This window comes from Manacus candei, unplaced genomic scaffold, assembly GCF_025592945.1.
Source record: "Manacus candei isolate 608988 ecotype Guabito, Panama unplaced genomic scaffold, ASM2559294v1 h1tg000011l, whole genome shotgun sequence".
NCBI classification, from domain to species: domain Eukaryota; kingdom Metazoa; phylum Chordata; class Aves; order Passeriformes; family Pipridae; genus Manacus; species Manacus candei.
In genome coordinates, this window is record NW_026138059.1 from 26,834,986 (window position 1) to 26,855,456 (window position 20,471).

General features: G+C 40.4%; 1 protein-coding gene across 2 annotated transcripts; it reads left to right on the top strand.

The window, feature by feature from the left end:
- Window positions 1–3,030: 3,030 nt before the first annotated feature.
- PM20D2 (peptidase M20 domain containing 2) lies at window positions 3,031–20,471 on the top strand. 2 transcript variants are annotated; one of them, XR_007902814.1, is made up of 7 exons: window positions 3,031–3,529; window positions 3,607–3,755; window positions 7,361–7,503; window positions 10,481–10,635; window positions 12,988–13,123; window positions 14,822–14,957; window positions 17,390–17,497. XR_007902814.1 is itself a non-coding variant. In XM_051777760.1 (7 exons), the coding sequence occupies exons 1-7, from the start codon at window positions 3,083–3,085 to the stop codon at window positions 18,523–18,525; spliced, it is 1,341 nt and encodes a 446-aa protein (XP_051633720.1). In that variant the 5' UTR covers window positions 3,032–3,082; the 3' UTR covers window positions 18,526–20,471. The 2 variants fall into 2 exon arrangements, 1 of the variants encoding a protein (XP_051633720.1); XM_051777760.1 differs by lacking the exon at window positions 14,822–14,957 and adding an exon at window positions 18,323–20,471 and having other exon boundaries at window positions 3,032–3,529.

Here is a 20,471-nt window from a genome sequence, read left to right on the forward strand (position 1 = left end):
ATTTAAGGAATGGAAGCCTCATTCAGCATGCATCTATTGCTTATAAACAAAAATACTTCACACCTTTTCCTTTTCCTTTCCTGAATTGGTCTGATTTCAGGAGTCACAGCACTGCTTTTATTGTGACAAAGGAAAAAATTCTTGCAGCCTTGCTTAGTCTTCAACTATGTGAATGTGTTCCTTTGCTTTGCTCACAAGACCCCCACTCCGCTTTAAGACCTGCAGCAGCTGTAAATGTTTATTTTTAGTTCTGTGGGCTGTCCTCAACAGTGATGCTCCCAGCAGCTCTGTCTGGGTGGGATTTACCAGAGTGGTTGAGCTGGCTGAGCAGCTCACTGCTTCCACACACCCAGTCTCACAACGCCCTCCTTGCCCTGGCATTTCATGGACCTTTGTCCAATTTAACTCACTGAAACAGTAGGATATTACTCAACTTTTTGCATAAGCTATTTTTGTGCCATTTTAGTGATTTGCATAAGCTCCAGTAAAGGTCCAACAAATACCAAAGGCTGAATAGGGAGTGGGACAAATTTTTGGCTGGGAAAGGGAAAATTATGGTGGAACTGGGAATTTTTGGAAGTGGAGACCTACTGTGTGTCTTGTGAAACCCTATTCAGCTGAAAAATAACCATTTTTCTTTTCTAAGCTGATTTTTACTGACTGAACTAGCTCACTGGAGACAACACGGTTGCCAGACCCTCACAAGAAAAGCAACAGCAGGAGCACATGCCAGGAAGTATGGAGGGAGGTTCTCCCAGTCAGCAAAACCCTCTAAAGGAACCACACAAGTTGTGCACAGAGCGTGCAAATTATGTGGGACTGTGAATTGGAAAATGCAAAACAACATACCCATTATTATGTTAACTGATGTTAGCACTAATTATGATACATATTACCAGTTTTCAAACATGCAAGTTGAAACTCTCAAGCTGGCATAAACTCTGTAATGCTTAAATTTATAAAATTATTGGATATCTTACTGCTGCATGTTTCACAAATCCTCACGGCAGACAAAGAGGATTTCAAGTATATCCTAAAGTGGTCACATACGTAATTCAACCTTCTCATTATCTGAGAAGTCTCAGTTGGAAAAGAAAACAGCAAGATGTGAGCAGATAACATAATCCCTAAAAGTAATTTAGCTGCTCCCCATGAGTGGTAAATTTTCCTGGATGAGCCAGAGCTAAGTTTGTCCCACTTTCAGATGCTGACATTCCTGTGCACTCCATGCTCCTTCTTCAGCCCTCCAAACGAGCAGCTGGGTTGTTTGGAGGCAGCTGCCACAGTGCAATTTGCTCTGTGGCCAAGCCTCGCCATTCCTGTTAGCTGTGGCTCTGAGGCTTGACATCCTCAGTTGTAGTGCCAATGCAGCCTAAGCCAGTCCTAGACTAGAACAAGGGCGTTGCCCTTTGTGTCACTGCATCCTGGCCATGCACTGGTATGTCCATGCAGCACACTGTGCTGACTGCTCTCACCTGACCCCCATTTCAGTGATCTGGCAGAAAAATAACTCAGCCAAAAAGCACCTCGTTTTCAATTCTGCAATTCACTGTTTTCAATTCACTGGCTGCATCATATGGGGCATTCTCAGAACCAGGTGGAAGAGAGGCTGCACAAAAAGTACAGGAGAAGTAGGAGCAAGGAGGAAAAGAAAATAGGGTTTAGGGAGACTGGGGCAGGAAACAAGTGGAGAGGTGACCTGGGCTGGCTGGGCAACAAACTGGGATTGCAAAGACTGAAAAAGTTGTGAGAAACCGACTTGTGCCTAGTGGAGGCAGGGAACATAGCTACGAAGAGGGAACACGACAGGAGAATTAGGATCAATTAGGTGAGGAGAAGGGGACTGTGAACACTGGTTTGGAGCCTGGAAGGGCAAAGTAGTACTTTTTGGGGTGATGCTGAGTAGTGAAGACTAGAACTGACTGGATGTGGCAAGTGAGGCTTTTACAAGCACCCAGGGAAAGGGCAAAGACAGACTGGGAGGGCATTAGTGCAAGGAGGTGATGGGTGGGGAAAAGAGACTCCTGTAGGGTTTGGGTGTGATTAGGAAAAGGACCTCGCCCGTTTTCTGTGGAAAGGGGAAACCTGCAGTTCAGCACACCAAAGCACCTCTACAGGTGACAGAAAAGTTGTGGGGAAAGGGTACAGTGGATAAATCATGTCTAAAATGAACAAAAAGGGAATTTCTGGTAGTTAAATGAATACCACCAGAAATTTGTCATTTTGTTTCTGTTGACTTCAACTTTTGTCAGGTATGGGTTGGTTCAATAGGCAAGGTCCCTGCTATATGGTTTGTATCTAAAAACTCCCAATGAGCACTTCGCACCCATTCCAACTTCTGATAAATCCCCGTTAGCAATATGTGCACACAGGATTTTAAACAAATGCCATGTCACATTTGTGGGACTGGGGCTGAATGGGAAGCTGGGAGGAGACACAGCTGGCAAAGGTGACCCGAACTGAGCAGAGGGATATTCTAGACTATAGGACATCATGCTCAGTGGGGGGATGTTTGAAGTGATGATGTTTGTCTTCCCAAGTTAGTGTTACATGCGATGGGCCCTGCTTTCCTGGGGATGGCTGAACGCCTGCCTGACCACGGGAAGCAGTGAATTAATTCCTTATTTTGCTTTGCTTGTATGCATGGCTTTTGCTTTTCCGATTAAACTGTCTTTATCCCAACCTACGAGTTTTCTACGTTTTACCCTTCCGATTCTGTCCCAGTCCTGCTGGTGGGGGAGTGAGTGAGGGCCTGTGCGAGGCTTGGCTGCCGGCTGGGGTTAAACCAGAACACGCCTAGACCTAAACCAGAGAACACGGCGGGTTCCAGCACCGAGCACCACCCGGCAGGCGCCCGGCACGGGATACGGGCGGGCCCGCGAAACTCCGCCGGCCGCGCCGGGGGCGCCGCGCTGGGCGCGCTGGGGTGAGGAGTTCTGGCTGGGCGCCGCCTGCAGGTCGGCACGGGGCGACGAACTACCCTTCCCAGCGTGCCCCGCGGTGCGGCGGAGGCCATAAAAGGGGGCGGCAGCGCCGGTCTCACGCTGCAGGGCAGGTGTTCCGTCAGGTGCTCTCGGGCCTCATGAAGCCGCAGGAGCCGCCGCAGGGCGGCCCCGCCGCGGCCGCCGCGCTGGAGGAGCTGAAGCAGCGGGCGTGCGAGAGCGTGGATCTGAACGCGGCGCGTCTGGGCGCGCTGAGCCGCGACATCTGGAGCCGTCCCGAGCTGGCGTACGCGGAGCACCAGGCGCACGACACCCTGACCCGCTTCTTCTCCGGCGGGGACCTGCCCGGCGCCGCCTGGGCCGTGCGGCCGCGCTACAAGCTGGGCACGGCGTTCCGCGCCGACTGGGGCACGGCCGCCCCGCAGGGCCCCCGCGGCCCGCTCCGCATCGCCTTTCTCTGCGAGTACGACGCGCTGCCCGGGCTCGGGCACGCCTGCGGACATAACCTCATCGCCGAGGTGGGAGCCGGCGCCGCGCTGGCGCTGAAGGCCGCCCTGGAGAGCCTGGCGGAGCCCGCGCCCGTGCAGGTGGGAGCCCTCCCGAGGGAGGCGGCGGTGTCCCCCCTCTGACTGCCCCTGACCCTCTGTGTGCATCTGTGCTGCAGATCACGGTGCTGGGGACGCCCGCGGAGGAGCAGGGAGGAGGCAAAATCGACCTGATAAAGGCTGGAGCTTTCGATGGCCTGGATGCGGTTTTCATGGCGCACCCCTCGCAGGAAAACGCGGCTTACCTGCCTGATGTGGCTGAGCACGAGTGAGTGAGCGGGGTCAGATGGAAAGAGGTGGTTTGTCATTAGCCCTTTGTCCCCTCCCTCAGTAGAACACTGCTTTGGCAGTGGCTGAAACCCGGGGACCTTGCAGATGCCCTTCAGACAAAGTATTTACAGTCAGCTAAGAACCCAGGTCACTATTAGGGAATGGCACTCTGGGGCATTCTTCCGAAGTGCAGTGTTCAGCATAGTGCTAAAATCCCTGACTACTCTGAGATAATCTTGCATATGTCCCAAAAATCAGTTCTTTGTTCTGATGTTTCTAAGCGTTTCTTTTAAACATCCATGCGATTATCCCATCTGTTAAAATAAAAATAGAATTTAAAGATGCAACTGTAGGCTCTCAAGGATCATAGTTCCACGCTTGCCAGGGTGCCAGGTCTTGTAATCCTCTGTGCATTTTAATCATTTCAGAAAGCGTTTCACGTTTGACCTCCTGCTTTTGAAAAGAACTGGCCGGCCAAGCTTGACTGCAGTTTGGATCCATATTAACTTCCACCCTAAATTTAGTCATGGCCATGTTGTGTGTATTAACTCTCACATCAACTTTTTTTTTGATCCACAGTAGTTCTTGGCTTTCCTGGCCCTTAACGTACATATAGACAGCAGTCCTGCCCTCACACAGCTGCCTTTTTTGCCGGCTAGCCATGTAACTCTTTGGAAATTATGTCTTGTCTTCTTTTCATTAGCTCTGCCGTTCGGTGACAGCACTTGCTTATTCGTACTTGGAGTCACTTGACTTGTGTTGAAGTACACGTTGCTGGATGTGCATACCCAGAATTGTGCACAGTACATGAGGTGCAATTTCCTTAGACCTTACTTAGCTGATGCAGGGACCATAGTGTCTCCTTGTATCTTTGGAGATAGCCGGCATGTTTGGGATTTCCTGCTCAGTCATTTTCAAGCAATCAACTCTTATACAAGTGCTTAGTCTTTAAATATGTGATTTTTTAAAAAATACTTTTGAGCTTCTTTCTTTTCTTACTCTGCCAGTCTGCAAGGCCATGCTGTTCTTCTTTTGATGTTATGAACTTCTTTTTCCGTAGTGTCCCAGCAGTAGTGTATCAGCAGGTTTTGTTGCTACGTTTTATGTCACTGTTACTAAGATTCTTGATCCCAGGGTCTTATCTTGCAGAGACCCCACTAGTAACCTCTCTGCAGTGAAACAGATTTTTCAAGTATTTCTGTTGGCTGTCTCTGACTACATTCTGTAATATTTAAATAACTGGTTTTCCAGTAATTTCTGACTTGATGTACTGAGAACTGTTTTCAGCTCCTATGTTCTTGGGCATTTTGCTTTTGTCAGGGCTTTTTTCAATGGATAATTTGCTTCTGTTACTGCTAAATTTTATGGTAAAAAAGGCAAGGTTAGCAACACCTAGTCTTTATTATGTGGCCAGCTCTCTGTTATATTCCTTTATTGTGTTTCTAAAGAGTCTTTACTGGTTACCGTAATCTCCTTCAGGACTTAGCCCAGCTTGCCTTTTGGTTTTTGTACCTTAAGATTATATTTATAATGTTCAAGATTCAGTTTTCGATGATAGTTTTACCTGTCTGCTTGCAATAGCCTTTTAAGTTTCATACAGTAAGATTTAGAAGCCTCTCTTCAGAGGTGATGGTCTGCTGTAGGATGCAAGTCCCAGATAGCCTTTAAACCTTGAACATGGAGGAGGCACAAAATTGAAGTTCTGAGTGAAACAACTTACTATCTTCAAAACCTTGAAATACTCAGTTTATGTCATGTTTTATGTAATTATGAGATTCCAAAGGTACAAAGACAGTTTTGCCAATTCGTAATTTATCTTTGGTTGTTTCCAAGGAGTTTAAGGACTGGTGATCACTAAATTGCTGATATAACTGTATCTGCTACTGTGAAAGCTGGCTTGTGCCTGAAGTAAGATTAACATTTTGAGATAACTGGTGAATACATTCCAAAGTTTGCTGATTCTTATTCACTTATCTTTCATTTAATCAGCCTGTTGTTGGTCAAACAGGATCCACATTCTTCTACTGGTATTCTTAAACTGGCTTAGGGTGGTGTTAATCTGCAAAATCTGTTGGGTTTTTCGGACACTGTGACATTTGTGTAGCAATAAAAGCACAAGAAAAGGAATGCTGAAAGAATGTTTTTTTAATAAGAAACACATGTTTCTTGTGGAAAAAGAAAGTTGCAACATGACTTTCTGCTGCACTTTGCTTTCTTCCCATTTTTTGGAGAATGTCGAGGGATATTTGTGGATCAATTTGAGGGGTTGCAGTATAATACTTGTGATATTAATGGATAAGTTTTTTTTTATATTGATTTCTTAGTGATAACAAATTTTAAATAAATCTCATACTCTAGAGAAAGGGATCTACGGTTGTCTTGGAGGATGAAGGAGAATGGAAAAGGGTGTACTTAATTTGGGTTGCTCCAGTAGTAGTAGATGTTTCCTGCTGCAAGAGTACAGTCCATTGTACCCCTCTTTGCTATCAAGTATTTAAGTACTGGTATTAATTTACAGCTGTGGCGTGGTTCCGAGAGTGAGGGGTCAGTTCAGGATAACTGGTGAAGTTGGCACTTGTGCAAGACAGAGGGACAAGCAAGTTGGGCTTGCTTACTATGGCTGGGTAAGAGGAAGGTTGTGTGTGCCAGGGTGGAAGGAAGTCTTTGAGCTTGAAGATGGAGTTTTTTGTGTAAAGGAGTGGGTATGGAGTACAAACTGATTTAGTTAAAATTTCTACTATTGGTAGAAAATATTTGTGTATTTTATAATAGTAAGACCTTATGCAGTTGTCAGTATTTAGTATTTTCCTCTTACGTAAAGAGTTTTCATATAATCCGAAATATTAAATTATTTTGTAAGTCTAATAAAAATGACCCCAAGATGAAGCAAAGCATGAATTCCTACTAGGTATGTTAAGGTGCATTTTTTATGACTTCTATGCAATTGGAGGATAACCCTTGCACTAAATTTCCTCCTTGTTGCAAGCCTTTCTACCACCTTTTTTGAGGTGTACAGGGAAAGAACATCCTTGCTGTAGCATAATAATGTGTATTTAGTACTAGGCTATGCCATTACTACACTTGTAAAACTTGACTTTTGTTATTTAGACATGAGTTGTATGTGATCTTACATGCTTTTGCTGTCTTATTGTATGCATTTTATTTGTCAAGAATTAGGACAGTCAGCTTCTAATTTTGAGTCTGAGAAAAGGGTTTGTTGTTCTCTGAGAAGAATGTTAGTAACTTTAAGTCTCAGAACAGTCAGGCAGTGTAAAAAAAAAAGTGTTGGAGAAATTTAATTAACATGTGAAACCCGTACTCTTCAGGAAAAGGCTTTGTAGTGGTATGTGTGTTACCAGTAGCATTCTTGCTTGACTGGCCCTTGGTATCATTCCATTTTATTGGGTTTCTGGAAATCTTTCAGCATTTTTCTGCACTCAAAGATAGTTTAACTATGCAACAGTCTAGTGCCAGGTAAATTGTTTGGTGTTCTGCTGCACAAAACTTAAATAACATATTTGTGTGAACAAAAGGAACTTTTTTCTTTTAGACTTTTTTTTTCAGTGAACAAAAAACAAATAAGCAATGCCTTTTATTTCCTAGCGTGACTGTGAAATACTATGGAAAAGCTTCTCATGCTGCTGCTTATCCTTGGGAAGGAGTTAATGCATTAGATGCTGCTGTTCTTGCGTACAACAATCTGTCTGTTTTAAGACAGCAAATGAAACCGACCTGGAGAGTTCATGGTGAGATCTTCATTAAAACTAATGTCCAGCAAGTAGAGTTTAGGCTGTTGAAGTACTAACTTAGAATATCATACATTTCAAAGTATTGCATTAATGCCCTAAGTTAGTATAGTCACTTGAAATATTATGAAATAACACCATTTCATTTAAATGGTATGTAAGTGTCCAGAACTAACTGCTGAAAATACACTCACAGATCATATTCAAAAGAGGACTCTGGTACCTAGGTAGAGGCGAGACAAATTTTATGTCTTTGCACTTGAAGTTGCAGTTCAGAAAGGACGAAAAAAGTGCCAAGTTTATTTTGGTACATGACCTTGCATTCCTTAATCTGTGTGTTTTTGCAAAGGTGTAAGATTAAACGCTTCTGAAAAGTGAAGTATTACTGCATCACTTTTTTTAATAGGTATTCCATTAGTTAGATGGCATTTATTGGAAAGGTGTAGTGGTCTGGAGTGAAGTGTATTTACTGAAGTACAAAGAACAAGTGATGGCACAAGCTTATATTTCTGGTTAGTAACCCAATCAGCTAGGTGTTGACTGGATTCTAATATTTAATATCTAGTAGATTTTGGATTAGAAAGGTCATTTTGCACTAAGCTTGACTTGTACTCCTTCAATGTCATGTATCAACATCATCAAAAGTTTCAGCTGAGATGAAGCTGCCCTTTAGCTATAAACCCAGTTTTCCTTATTACATTCAACACAACTTTTTCCAAGTCAAAATTAATAAACTTTGCCAATTCTACAGGACTTCTGAATGTAGAGCTGTTTATTTGGAGTACTTGTTTATGAGCTTAAAACCCTTCCAGAAGTTCTGAGCTGACCATTATATGTCTTCGTTGCTCGTGCTGTATGTAATACAAGAGTGTATTTCTCTCCAGGATATCTGGGTAGAGTCCTGATCATTTTGACTCTAGATGAAGCTGTTTGCAGTTGTGCTGTGCAGCATGCCCAAAAAAATTTCAGACAGTAGGCATAACCTCTCCATCCTATTGCTCTGTAGGAAACAAGGCACATAATTATGAGTTTTGGTGTCTGAAATGCATGTGTTGCAGGTGTAAGCTTGGAGGTGCCTAAGTCTTCTGTTGAATCTAAGCCTAAACCCCTAAATACTGCTTTCTTCATAGTTTCTAAAGGCTGCATGGGTAATATTGGAAAAAAAACTAAGTATCTAAACAAGCCTCCTGCAGGTAATGCTTCCTGAACTACAGCAAAACTGAAATTACTGTGTTGATACAACTGCAGTCATAAACCTGGTTTTCAAATTGGAAATATTTAAAATACTTCTGGGAAGGTATAAGCAGACAGAATGAGATTTAATTTTAGGAGTGCTTTCTTTACAACACTTTGTTGGAGATCGTGTGTTGTAGACTTGCAGTATAATCAGTGACTGAATTAAGTGATCCTAAAAACAGTAGTGTTAGCCCACTAACAAAAGCTGAGATAATTTCCATTGTTCGAAGTCTAGGATTTCTAACTAATGTTTCATGTACTGAACTACTGTTGGTTTGAGTTCCTCTGAGATTTTGATATTACCTTTCTCCCCTGCTTATGAATGGAGTAAGTGTTGCCTCCTTGAAAAACAGGAATGTAGGTTTTTTTCCTATTCAAAAAGTTGTATTAAACAGGTTGTAAAAAACCCCCAAGGTTTCCCTCCAGAAGGGCAAACTGGCTGCTACTAGGAGTGTTTAGGCAGCCTACTTTTAATCTAGGTCTGCTGTCCAGTCTATATTGCAGTTGCTTTGAAATTTAACTGTAGACATACTCGGACTCTATCCAGTTGCATTTACAAATGTGCTGGACAAGACAAGTGAAAGTTGTTTACTCATGAAGCTGCTTGTTTTGAGAAAGCGTGTTGTGGTATGTGTCATGAAAATTTGCACAATTACTCACTTGCTGGTTCCTTTCCTGTGATGTCTGTCCCTCTCATCTGAGCTGTTCCTTTTGTGATAGACAAATACTGATAGTGGATTAATTCAGCACTTTGTTTTTTATTTTGACTGTATTTGAGACTGGAAGGGTATTACTTCAGGTGGAATTCATAATAGGTTTTCAACACCAAAAGTAATGTTTTGTTGCCCATTTGCATCCTGTTAGTGCTGTCTCTTCAGGCCTCAGCATCACACATCAGTAACTTGTACAATATTTCCATTTAAGGTAGAGAGTTTCCCAGGTTCTACAGAAAACAAATCTTATTCCACATACCTCAATTGATGGTAGGAGGCCAGAGAAACAGCCTGTTGAAAGCACCTAACTGTTAATGCTTTAAAATCTAATGTAGAATTGGGCTCTATAATGTTTTATTGATGAAATATCTAAATATTACTGTCTTTTATGGTAGTGACTCTGATGCTATAATTGAAAAAGACATAGTTATCATGCATTTCCTTGAGGGAGCACTTTCAACTCAAACTGTACTTGTGAACAAAACTACATATATTATACATTCCCATATTTCTGAAGAATTAGTATGAGGCATCTAATGAACTTTCCATGCACTGCAACACACACATGTTACTCCAGTATTGCCGAGAAATGCAACTTAATTTTTCTCCAAGCTGACAAAGTAAGTTGGAAGCATTCTAGTTGAGGAAATGTTGAGAAATTGGAATCCACGTTAACCTTTATAGCAATTTTTTTCTTATGGCAGCCGGATTGATTTAGGGCTCTGATGAATTGAATTTCAGGGGATTAATTAGAAATGCTAGTTTGGCTCATCTATGGATTTATAGCAGATATCTAACCAAAGAATGCAGTGAAATTGTGCTGAAAAACACAAACATGTTCCACTTAATCTGATGAAGAAACTTTTGTCCACATATTGTATTTTTTAAATCCTTTGTATTTCATGCTCAGCTGATGTTTTGTTGTTTTCTGTTTATATATTTAGTTCTCGACCAAGGAATTTCATGGCAGGGCTGAAGGTCAAGTTATTCCATTTAACACTGGTAACACAACTTTTCCCTTTCTGCAGGTGTAATAAAAAATGGTGGTGTGAAACCTAACATCATTCCTTCTTACACTGAGTTAGAGTTTTACTTGCGCGCACCTTCAATGAAAGAGCTTTCTGTTCTGACAGAGAAGGTTGAGAACTGCTTCAAATCTGCAGCACTGGCCACAGGGTGCAAAGTAAGAATGTATTCATTGTCTTGTGTTTCTGTTACACAGACCAGAACAGGAAATCGAGGCTTGCATTATTTGTCTGCATGGTGTTTAACCAAAGTAAATCTGAGTTACTATGATAATCTTTGCTGTTCTGTTGCTTTGTGTCCTGAAAGCAAGCTTTGGTTTATAAATAGAATGCTGCAGAATCCTAGAAGAATCTCGGTTGGGAGAGACCTCCAGAGGTCATCTGGTCTAATCTGATGTTCAGGGCAGATTGCTGAGTGCCATGTGAATTTCTGAGTACTTCCAAAGCTGAAATTCTGCATCCTCTCTCAGCAAGTGCTCTACCCAGCTCATGGTGAACGAGGGTTTTCCTAATGTTTATGCTGTGATGACTTGAGCACTGGAACAGGTTACCTGGAGAGATTGTGGTGTTTCCATCCTTGGAGATATTCAAATTCTGCTTCGATGTGGTTCTGGGCAATCAGCTCTAGGTGACCCTGATTGAGCAGGGTCAAGATGACCTCTGTAGGTGCTTTCCAGCATCAGCCATCATGTGATTCTGTTGTATCTAATGGGAATTCCCTTTGTTGCCTCTTGTCACATCACTTTGACCTCCGAGAAGTCTGGTTCTGTCTTCTCTGTACCATCCCCATCTGATAACTGTAGACAGCAATAAGATGTCCCACTAACCTGCTGTTCTGAAGGCTCAACAAATCGAGTTCCTTCAGCCTGTCCTTGTAGGTCATGTTCTTCACCTGCTTATCCTGATGACCTTCTGGTGGCCTAGTCTTGATTGGAGGAGCACAAAATGAACACAGCACCAGATGTGGTCTCACAGGAGTTGTCTACATCAAATGATAGAAATATTGAAACAGTAATGGCACTGCTATTGGTCGCAGATGACTGCTACAGGTAACAGGCAGCAATGTGGATTTTTGTGCCACTGATTGTAACACTTGGAGTTTGCATGTCTTGTGTCGTCTGAGCCAGACACGTTGTCATGAAAAGCTAAGCTTGATCATGCACTGTCTGCTCTTCCATGAGTGTATGCACGATCGCCTTGTGATTCATGAGCCTGGACGCGGGTCTTAGGAGGATTTATTTGGTCTGTAATCCCTCTGGAAACTTGAGCAGTCTGACCAGTCTGTAGTTTTCAAGGTCCTCCTCTTGGCCCTTCAAGGTGGATGTGACCTTTAGCTCTTTTTCAGTGAGCTGGAGAATTCCTCTATTTCAATGACACTTAGAAAATGATAGCTCCCAGATTGCATTTCTGCTTCTCTCTTACTCTGCATCCTCGGATGCATCCTGCCCAATCCCATATACATACAATTTCTTCAAGTGCCCCACAATTTTTTTTGTTTTGCTGTGGGTGATGTTTCTATCCTACAGACAGTGCTGACAGGCTCAGAGACCTGGGAGGCTTGGTGGCAAACCTTACTGGTAGGAACAAGCAAAACAGGTATTGGGTGTTTTGCCTTTTTTTTTTTTTTTTTACCATGTTCTTTGTCACTAGGTCCTTTGCCCCATTGAATAGCAGGCTCATGTAGCAATCGAATGTGAAAAATTGAGTGATTTTTTCAGTTAGCATTCCTGCTTTTTTTGCTTTTAGTAAATGGGGGTATGCCTCCTCTGGCTGGTTCAAGCAACATGACTACCTTGCATTGTATTGCTAAGGTAGGTTGTTCTACCTAGTCTGTAGTTACAGCTTTGTGACTAATAGAACTATAAAAAGAATGTATGTGCTCATCAAAACAAATAGATATGGTATGTGTGAATGTGAGCTTGTCAGTTTTGTAGTCTATTTAAGGCATTAGATGCTGTTTTCCTACTGTGGCCTTCTCACTCTATTTAGAAAAGGGCTTCAGAAAGCGTACTTTATGCAGAATGAAAGTTAAAATCTCTCTTGAAATTTGACATTGATAGGTTTTTTTCCCATTTGTTTTCAAACTTCTCGACTGGGTGAAGTCACTTCATGAATGGGGCTGTATTTATTGGAAGTGTGCTAAACAAAGGTAAAATAGAATTTGGTAAAAGCCTAAATTGATTTCTGTGTAGTTTAATAGTGCCTGTAGTAGGAATCATTAGACAGTGTTACAGGAAATGTTTGTTTCCTATTTTTGGAGAAAATTGTGAAATCCTTGCTTCTGGAATTTGATTGTCTAGTGCAAGCTGAACAGAATGCCAGCTGTGTTTTGATCAAGGGTAATATTTAGCAGAATGTAGTGTTTTTGAAAGAAACTTAGCACTTATGTCTGTTTTGCTTTGGGCTTGAAGTATGGATACATAGTTACTTTTTCTGGCCTTTAGATTGTTTACATTGAACTGGCTTACATTGGAGAAAAACTTAAAATAATTTGGGTTTTTTTTGTCTAGGTGGAAATAAAAGGTGGTGAAAATGATTACTACAATGTGCTTCCAAATAAGAGCCTCCAGCAAGTTTACAAGGAGAATGGAAAGAAGCTTGGGATAGAATTTATATCAGAAGATGCTATCTTGAATGGTTTGTCAGGTAACTCCATCTGTATTTTTTGTTATGACTGAAGCTTAGGTTGATCAATCCTAAAGTGTGTAAAACAATGGAACAGAGCTAAATTAAACCCAATTTGGTCAGAAGAAAAAGCCAAATTACAATAGTGAAGTTCTGTAAAAGGTTTATATCTCTGGCTGGTGTTTTTGTATTTGTTGTAGAAGCTGAGAACAGGTAAGAAGAGCAGTAATCGTTTTCTGGTAATAGTTCTGAAAATATTTCAATTAATAAACAGTTTGATTGGGGGAAAGGTTGGAGAGCTAAGAACAGTCTTACTGAGAACATGAGGATGTGTAATGAATTGTGTCTCATTCTGTGGCTTTGAAATACAGAATCCTGGTTTGCTATGCATGGGGATGAGACTTTGTTTATAGGAACCTTTTTTAATAGTATTTTACAAGCTTTCATATAAACAAATCTACTAGAATCTAACAAATATCTCAGAGGGAGTTTTTCGAGATATTTATAAATGGCAGTTTAAGCATCTCACCCTCATTTAATCTTTTCATTAACAGGTCTTTAATTTTAGTTCAAGAGTTCAACAGATTACTTTTCCAAAGGGTGCTGTTCAAGTAGATGTTCACTTCTGGGTCTTGACTGTGTCTCAAACGATTTAACTTTTTTGGTCTCAGAGCTGTAACAGGAATGTGAATGCTGAGGTGGATTTCTCATTATACTTAACAGGGTTTTTTTTCAGAATGTTCCTACAGGAGCTCTGTTCAAGTCTTAACTGCTGCTCATGCTTTTAGCTTTCACTACTGATCATAACTGTATATATGGACATTTTTACTCCACTTATGCTAATGGTTTTTCTCTTAGAAAGAAAATACTTTTCTCGGTAAAAAGTTACTCTGACTAGTTTGATTGTGGTGCTTATCTTCTCTATATTAAATGCAGATTATATTTGGAGTTTGGATAAGCTTGGTGTTTGGGAACAGAGCTCTCCAAACTTTTTTTTGTGGACGTGGGAGACTTCATATCCCCTGGTATTGTGGATTTTTTTTTTTTCTGTTTCTTACTTCCCTTCCAAATTAAACATGTTTTTTTCGACTGGTTCATTGTCTTGTGTGTAAAAGCAAATTATAACTAAAGGCAGGTTTCTTTTTTTCTTTGGTTCAGTACAAATAAGATTTATACTTTGCTGGTTTAGCCAAAGAAAGGGGCTGAGGAAACTTACATAGAATGTTTACTGTAGTGCGGCTTTCTGGAGCTCTGCTGGTTGCTTCCTTCAAACCATTGTATTAAGAGTGATTGTGAATATTGATGATCTTGCTGTTGTTCAGAGGACTTCAAGTAAACTTAACACAGACACCCACTTGTAATGGGACTTTCATATGTAAGTTACTTGATATGCTAAATGTTAACCATTAATTTGCTTAAATCAAAACTCCCCATATGCCTGTTCCATCCTTGAATTGCTTGTCAAATGTCAAAATGTGCTTGAGCAATTGCATTTTTAACTTGCACTGCAGTAGGTTTTACTGAATTTTCTTTCCACAGCTTCTCCTCTGAATTTTTGCAGTGGGAATTCAGGAGTGATACAAAGCACAATCTCCAGAGCCATAGGAGTGGAACTTTGTATGCTACCCTTTTTTGGGGGGGGTTGAGTGTTTTGTGTCATCTTTTTCAAGACCTCTATTTCTGTTTAGTTTTCATACAGTTTTCAATGTTTTCTTTTAGGATATCAGTTTCTTCTGTTGAAAGGGAAGGAAGATAGCTCAGTTGCTTCTCCATGTCTGTGCAGCAGAAAAGTCGTAAACAGATGAGCAAACTCGCTGCCACCTCTACATGGGTATTGGTATCGGTCTGCTCACAGGTATCGCTCCAGGCAGCTAAGCGTTACAAAGAGTTTCTTTAGCACATCACATCACACTACTACGTGTGTGCCTTGTGCCCACTCTGCTCGCTTGGCACACAGCCAGGGTGACATAAATAACATGAAAATGAGTTAGTTTGGACCAGGTGCCATGGCCTGTTTCTCCTCCTACTGGCGGTAGGGCAGCTTTACTGCGGGATACCAATAACCTCCCAAAGAAGATGGCTTAATTGAGCATGCCTTAGATGAGGCACCAACACTTGTGATAACTTTGATTTTTTAGCATTCGTGGGGTTCAGTGGTTCCCCGTGCACAAGACTGATACAGGCAATATTAAGAAGGAGGCAGTATGCTTTGAAAATGCCACTTTTGGAGCTTGGGACTGTATATAAATGTTTCCTGGAATCTTTGGTATTTTCCCCTCCATTCATGTTTGTGGTAATACTGACTTGTGTTAAATATTCAGTGACTTGAAGAGGCTTCAGTATCAACTTCAGGATATGTTTTTGAGTGGCTGGAGGTCCCAGTACCTCTCTGTTGAAGATAGTGCAGAATTCTGTATATTGCAGCTGCAATTATTTATACTTCTAGAAGGAGTCCTGATCTGTATGTATCTGGCAAGCATACAATTTCAGATGTTTGTATGGTAAGCCATTGGAACACCTGATGTTGTAAACGTGCATCTAGGTTATTACCACTAAAGGGTGTCTCTTTTTATCTGTTAGAGGGGAGAATTTGACTGTCACATTTTTATTAAAAGCTGCCTGGATTTTTGCTCTCCATATTACTAGAAAATACCCAGTTTAAATCCCTCTATTCAGCAAAAATAATTTGTGAACTGGAATTTTACATGACTGGAAGCTGTGATGCACTGACATTTCTGATGTTTCATTTGCTAAGTATGAGCAGGGAAAAGGGCAACACTGTCTTTCCAGCAGTTTATGTATTAGAACTTAGTAAGGCAAGTCTAGAACTCTTGGCTTAGTCTGGAGGATGCAGAACTTTTAGACTTCTGGTTTGTGTGTCCAGGTTGACCAAAGAATGAATCAGTAGTACAGACTACTGGAAATTAAAATAACTTGTTGCTGTGCCAAGACTTGGGTTTTCTTCAAATGCATGATGAGTTTATTGGAAAAGATGTTTTTGGACAAGTCTTGCTTTTTCCAAGTCTTTGCTCTGTAAGCAGAGCAAATAGCAAACTCTTGTCCTCATAATGTAGGCTCTGTGGACTCACTTTTAATAACTATATGCTTCCAAGTAAAATCTGTATTCTTCAATCATTTTATTATTAGATCTTAAGGCATTAGCAATATCATCTCTTCACAAAGTATCATGATGTGGAGGCTACCTGATACAAATAATTTTAAATCTTTGGGATGGTCATTTTATACTATAGAAACAAATTGCTATAGAAACAAATCCTTGCATTTCTGGCCTGAAAAAAGTTAATTGAGATCTTAGTTGATCATCCCCATTTTTCCCTGCTATGACTTTCTCTGGTGTCTGGATATCACAATAACTAGTATGTTGATTTCTCCAACTTCAAAATGTCATTTTAACAAATAATGAGTAGATTGCTTGTTTGGGTAAAAAAAAAAAGGCACTTGGGATGTAGTTGTAGACTCTTGGATGACTTACTATGAAGGATCTACTACTTGGGGATGATATCATTCAGTAGATATGGCAGTACTGTGAGATAGATCCTATCACTAGATAACATATTGAAAGTGGTAGTCAGACATGAAAGCATCATCATTAAAATCTGCAGCACTGCTATCAGGGTTTTTTTTATATCTGCAAAGCCACTAGCATTTTGTCTGGAGCTTAGTTCTGATTTTATTTCAAGAGTGCTTGTGGTGTTAAGATTTCCATAACTGAGAATAATCAAAGGGCATGGGGGGAAAAAATAGTTGTCCTCAATCTGGTTTTGTTTAAAGATAGATTTCTACTTCAGAGTTTTCTATCTAACACTGAATGTTTGCATATTGGTGAGAAGTGGGAAGTTTTGGACCTAGTTTTAAGGGCTGTAACAGGAAAATTGCTGAACTGCCAGAAATGTCAGGGTTTGCAGCTTTCATTGTTTCATTGTTTTCATAATTAGCAGCTTACTATTGGGAGATGCTTGATAAAAGATTAACAGTAAAGGGAATAGGAACATGCTGATACATCTTCCTTGCAGTCTGGTAACTGATCATTGATCAGAAGCACAGTGGAGAGCAGCATCTGGAGATGCCTAGTTAGGGAAAGCACCTTGGTGATGGGAGGTATTTATATGGATAATGACTCATTAGAAATGCTTTTATTTTGTTATTTGGGGCAAAGGATATTCTGTTTTAGATACAAGCAGGAGATAATGTCTTTCAGGCATTTTCTTACAGCGTTCAAAACTGTTCAACACTTGTTCATTAAGAAAATCTCTGTGCTCCTTCTAGGTTCCACAGACTTTGGAAATGTTACATTTGTGGTCCCTGGGCTTCATCCTTATTTTTATATTGGCTCTGATGCATTGAATCATACTGAGCAGTACACAGAAGCTGCAGGTGAGTGGAAGTGAAAAAGGTTAAAGGTTTATATTTGGAATCCTTATACATTGTAGAGGCTGCTTGCTGATTTCACTACAGCAAACCTAGAAACAGAGAATATTTCAAATTACAGAGAATTAAAGCTTTCATATGTTTCTATGGTATTCAAAGGTACTGTGTATAATGTAGCTTTGTATGTATAATGTTTAAAAGTGTAAATATGAAATGGGCTGCATGTGAATATGTTATAGAAACAAGGTTGCTTTTGTCAAACATGATGAGATTTGAGCTGAATATGGACCCTGAAACTATTTAACTACATTAATAGTAGAGTTGCAGAAAAAGCTGACAAATGTAGAATTTCTGGGTTTGTATCTAAAGTTAAATGTATATGGGAAGGATGATCACTTTTCATATGAAAAACCTGACTTGGTATACCATCTAGACACAAGAAATTAGACAGATTATCCCAAGCAGCATATTCAGAAGAGTTTCTAAACATGAGACAAAAGAAAAAATTTTTACTCCTAAAGCACAGTGCTTTGGAAACATAACAGTGCCAGCTGTATAAAACTCCACATTGTCTAAAAAGCAAAACATGAATGCTCATTTTCCTGTTTTCAGTCATAGTTGTTTATATCAGTAGCAGAAAATTAAGTACTTGCATGTGAAAGATTGGTTTGAGGCATGAGAAAATGGGCTTGTACTTCATGCAAGTAGATTAAGAAACTGTTCTTGCCATTGAAACTTAAAGATCTTATTTTACAGACTATGCCTTATGCAGTAAGCTAGTGGTTTAATATTAGTAATCTAACCTGAAATTCCTTACTTTGTTTTTTGCAGGGTCACAGACTGCTCAGTTCTATGCTTTGCGCACAGCCAAAGCTTTGGCAATGACAGCACTGGATGTCATTTTCAAGCCAGGTCTGTTAGAAGAAGTCAGGAAAGACTTTACAGAGATGAAGCTTAAAGAAGAGGGGCAAATAAATCCAATAGAACCTAAAAAGGAATCCGATGTTGGCGTAGGAGCATGTGCATCACACTAAACTTCATTAAGCCTCTCTCAGTAGGATTGACTTAATGGAGATGCTGTATTTAAATCCTAGTAGAGGCTGGATAAATATATAGCTGAAGAAATATTGTTGTGTTTGTTTTTTTTTTTACTTTAGGAAAAACAAACAGTATTGCATTCAAAAGTGCACAGTTTCATCTGGCTCTAATGTTTGTGTTCAATATGGTGATGAATTTCATAAAGAGATCTCAAATATGTTGTCTTTCATTTGCTGTGTTGAATGAATTATAGTGTTCAGATCCCTTGTTAGTGATTTTCTATGTATTGCTAAAGTAATATTCCTTACAGGGGTAATATGGCAGTTTTTCTAAAAAAAGCACAGTTCATGCAGTAATCATAGGCTGAATCTGAAGCATTTCTCTCTGGTCAGTCACTTTTCTTGGCACAAAATGGAGACCTCAGGTTTCACTGGAGAGAAGGGGCTGTGTTTGGAAACATGCCTGGTTATGACAATAATAGCTTCCAGCAATGGAAGAGAACTGTTTGTATGGAAATGCAGTCTGTGAAGTTTGATCTTCCTGAAATGCATTGATCTTCCTCCTAATAAATTTTGGAGGTGTTGTGGAGAAGTCATGGATCACAAAATTGGAAAGCAACTAAAGGTTTAAATTAAATTTGTTTAAATTAACACACTGAAACTACTGCAGGAAAAGTGCTGCTCTAAGGCAATACAAATGTTGCACCAGCTTAACTGATCTGAAGGATGTGTATAAATTTAGCTAAACCAGTGAAAATTTTTTTTTACAAACATACAAGTGTGGTACCACGAAGCAGTAAATGAAGGTCACCTTAAATTGGTTGCGTGCAAACCCCACTAGTTATCTCAGGGAAGCTTGCACTGAGGATTGCTGGTGCAGTAACTGGCTTCTTAAACATGTTTGTTCCCATATCCTAAGCAGCAGATCTATTAAGTCATGTTTCCATATCCTAAGTAGCAGATCTGTTAAGTCTTGTCAGTTGTCCTTTTTGTGTGTTGTTAGTCTGTTTAATCCTTGTTATTTTGCTTCCCAGAGATATTAATACTGCAGATTTTATCTAGGTGCTGTTCTGTGCGCCCAAGCACGTTAGGATTTTTTACATTCACTTATTAAAGGACCTCATGAATCAGTGGAAAGTGGAACCAGTGGACAGACTGAGTGAGAAAGCAACTTACTGGTTAATGTTTTCCTAAGCATAAGTATTACGGTAAGATTCAGAAAAAAAGTCAGGCAAACTGTATTCCCCAGGAAGTCAGAATGCACAAGATAATTTCAGAAACTTTTTTTTTTTAACAGCACCAGTGTCTAAATGATAAAGTCTAAAATTCTATTCAGAATTTATACTTAGTTAATTTCTACGTTCAACTTCCAGTTTTACACCAGTATCCTTGTTTCCATTAGCAGACAGTTTTGACAGATGAATGCATGAAAGAGATGAGGCTTGGACTGTGAGCTATAGGTACATACAGGGTAATAAGTTGAATACTGAATCCAACTGAAATTTGTTCCAAGATTTGTCAAAGGAACTTTCTCCTTAACTTCTAATCTGCAGTCTGCCTTGCCAGGCACAATTGCAATTCATTATGATCTACTGGGTTAACAACCCCCATTCATTAATTTCCTTAGCACATGTTGCTTTTTATTTCTTCCTGCATGAACTGCTTGGCCTGTTGCTTTCCTGTTTTTAAGATGGTGTGTTGGGATCCCAGTGATGGCAATACGTGCTATGTCATTGTGTTTCCTACCAGCTGATGTGCATTGCAGCCTTCTCAGTTCTCTTTGTCCAGACTTGCTGGCTGCATCTTGTCCAAGATCAGTTAATTAAACTTTTCTGCACTAAAAGCATATCTTCATTTTGTTGTAATAATTGCTGGAGTTAAAATGGAATTGAAGTACTGATTAAAGATGAGTTGATATTAATAAAGCAATTTAATTGTGTGTA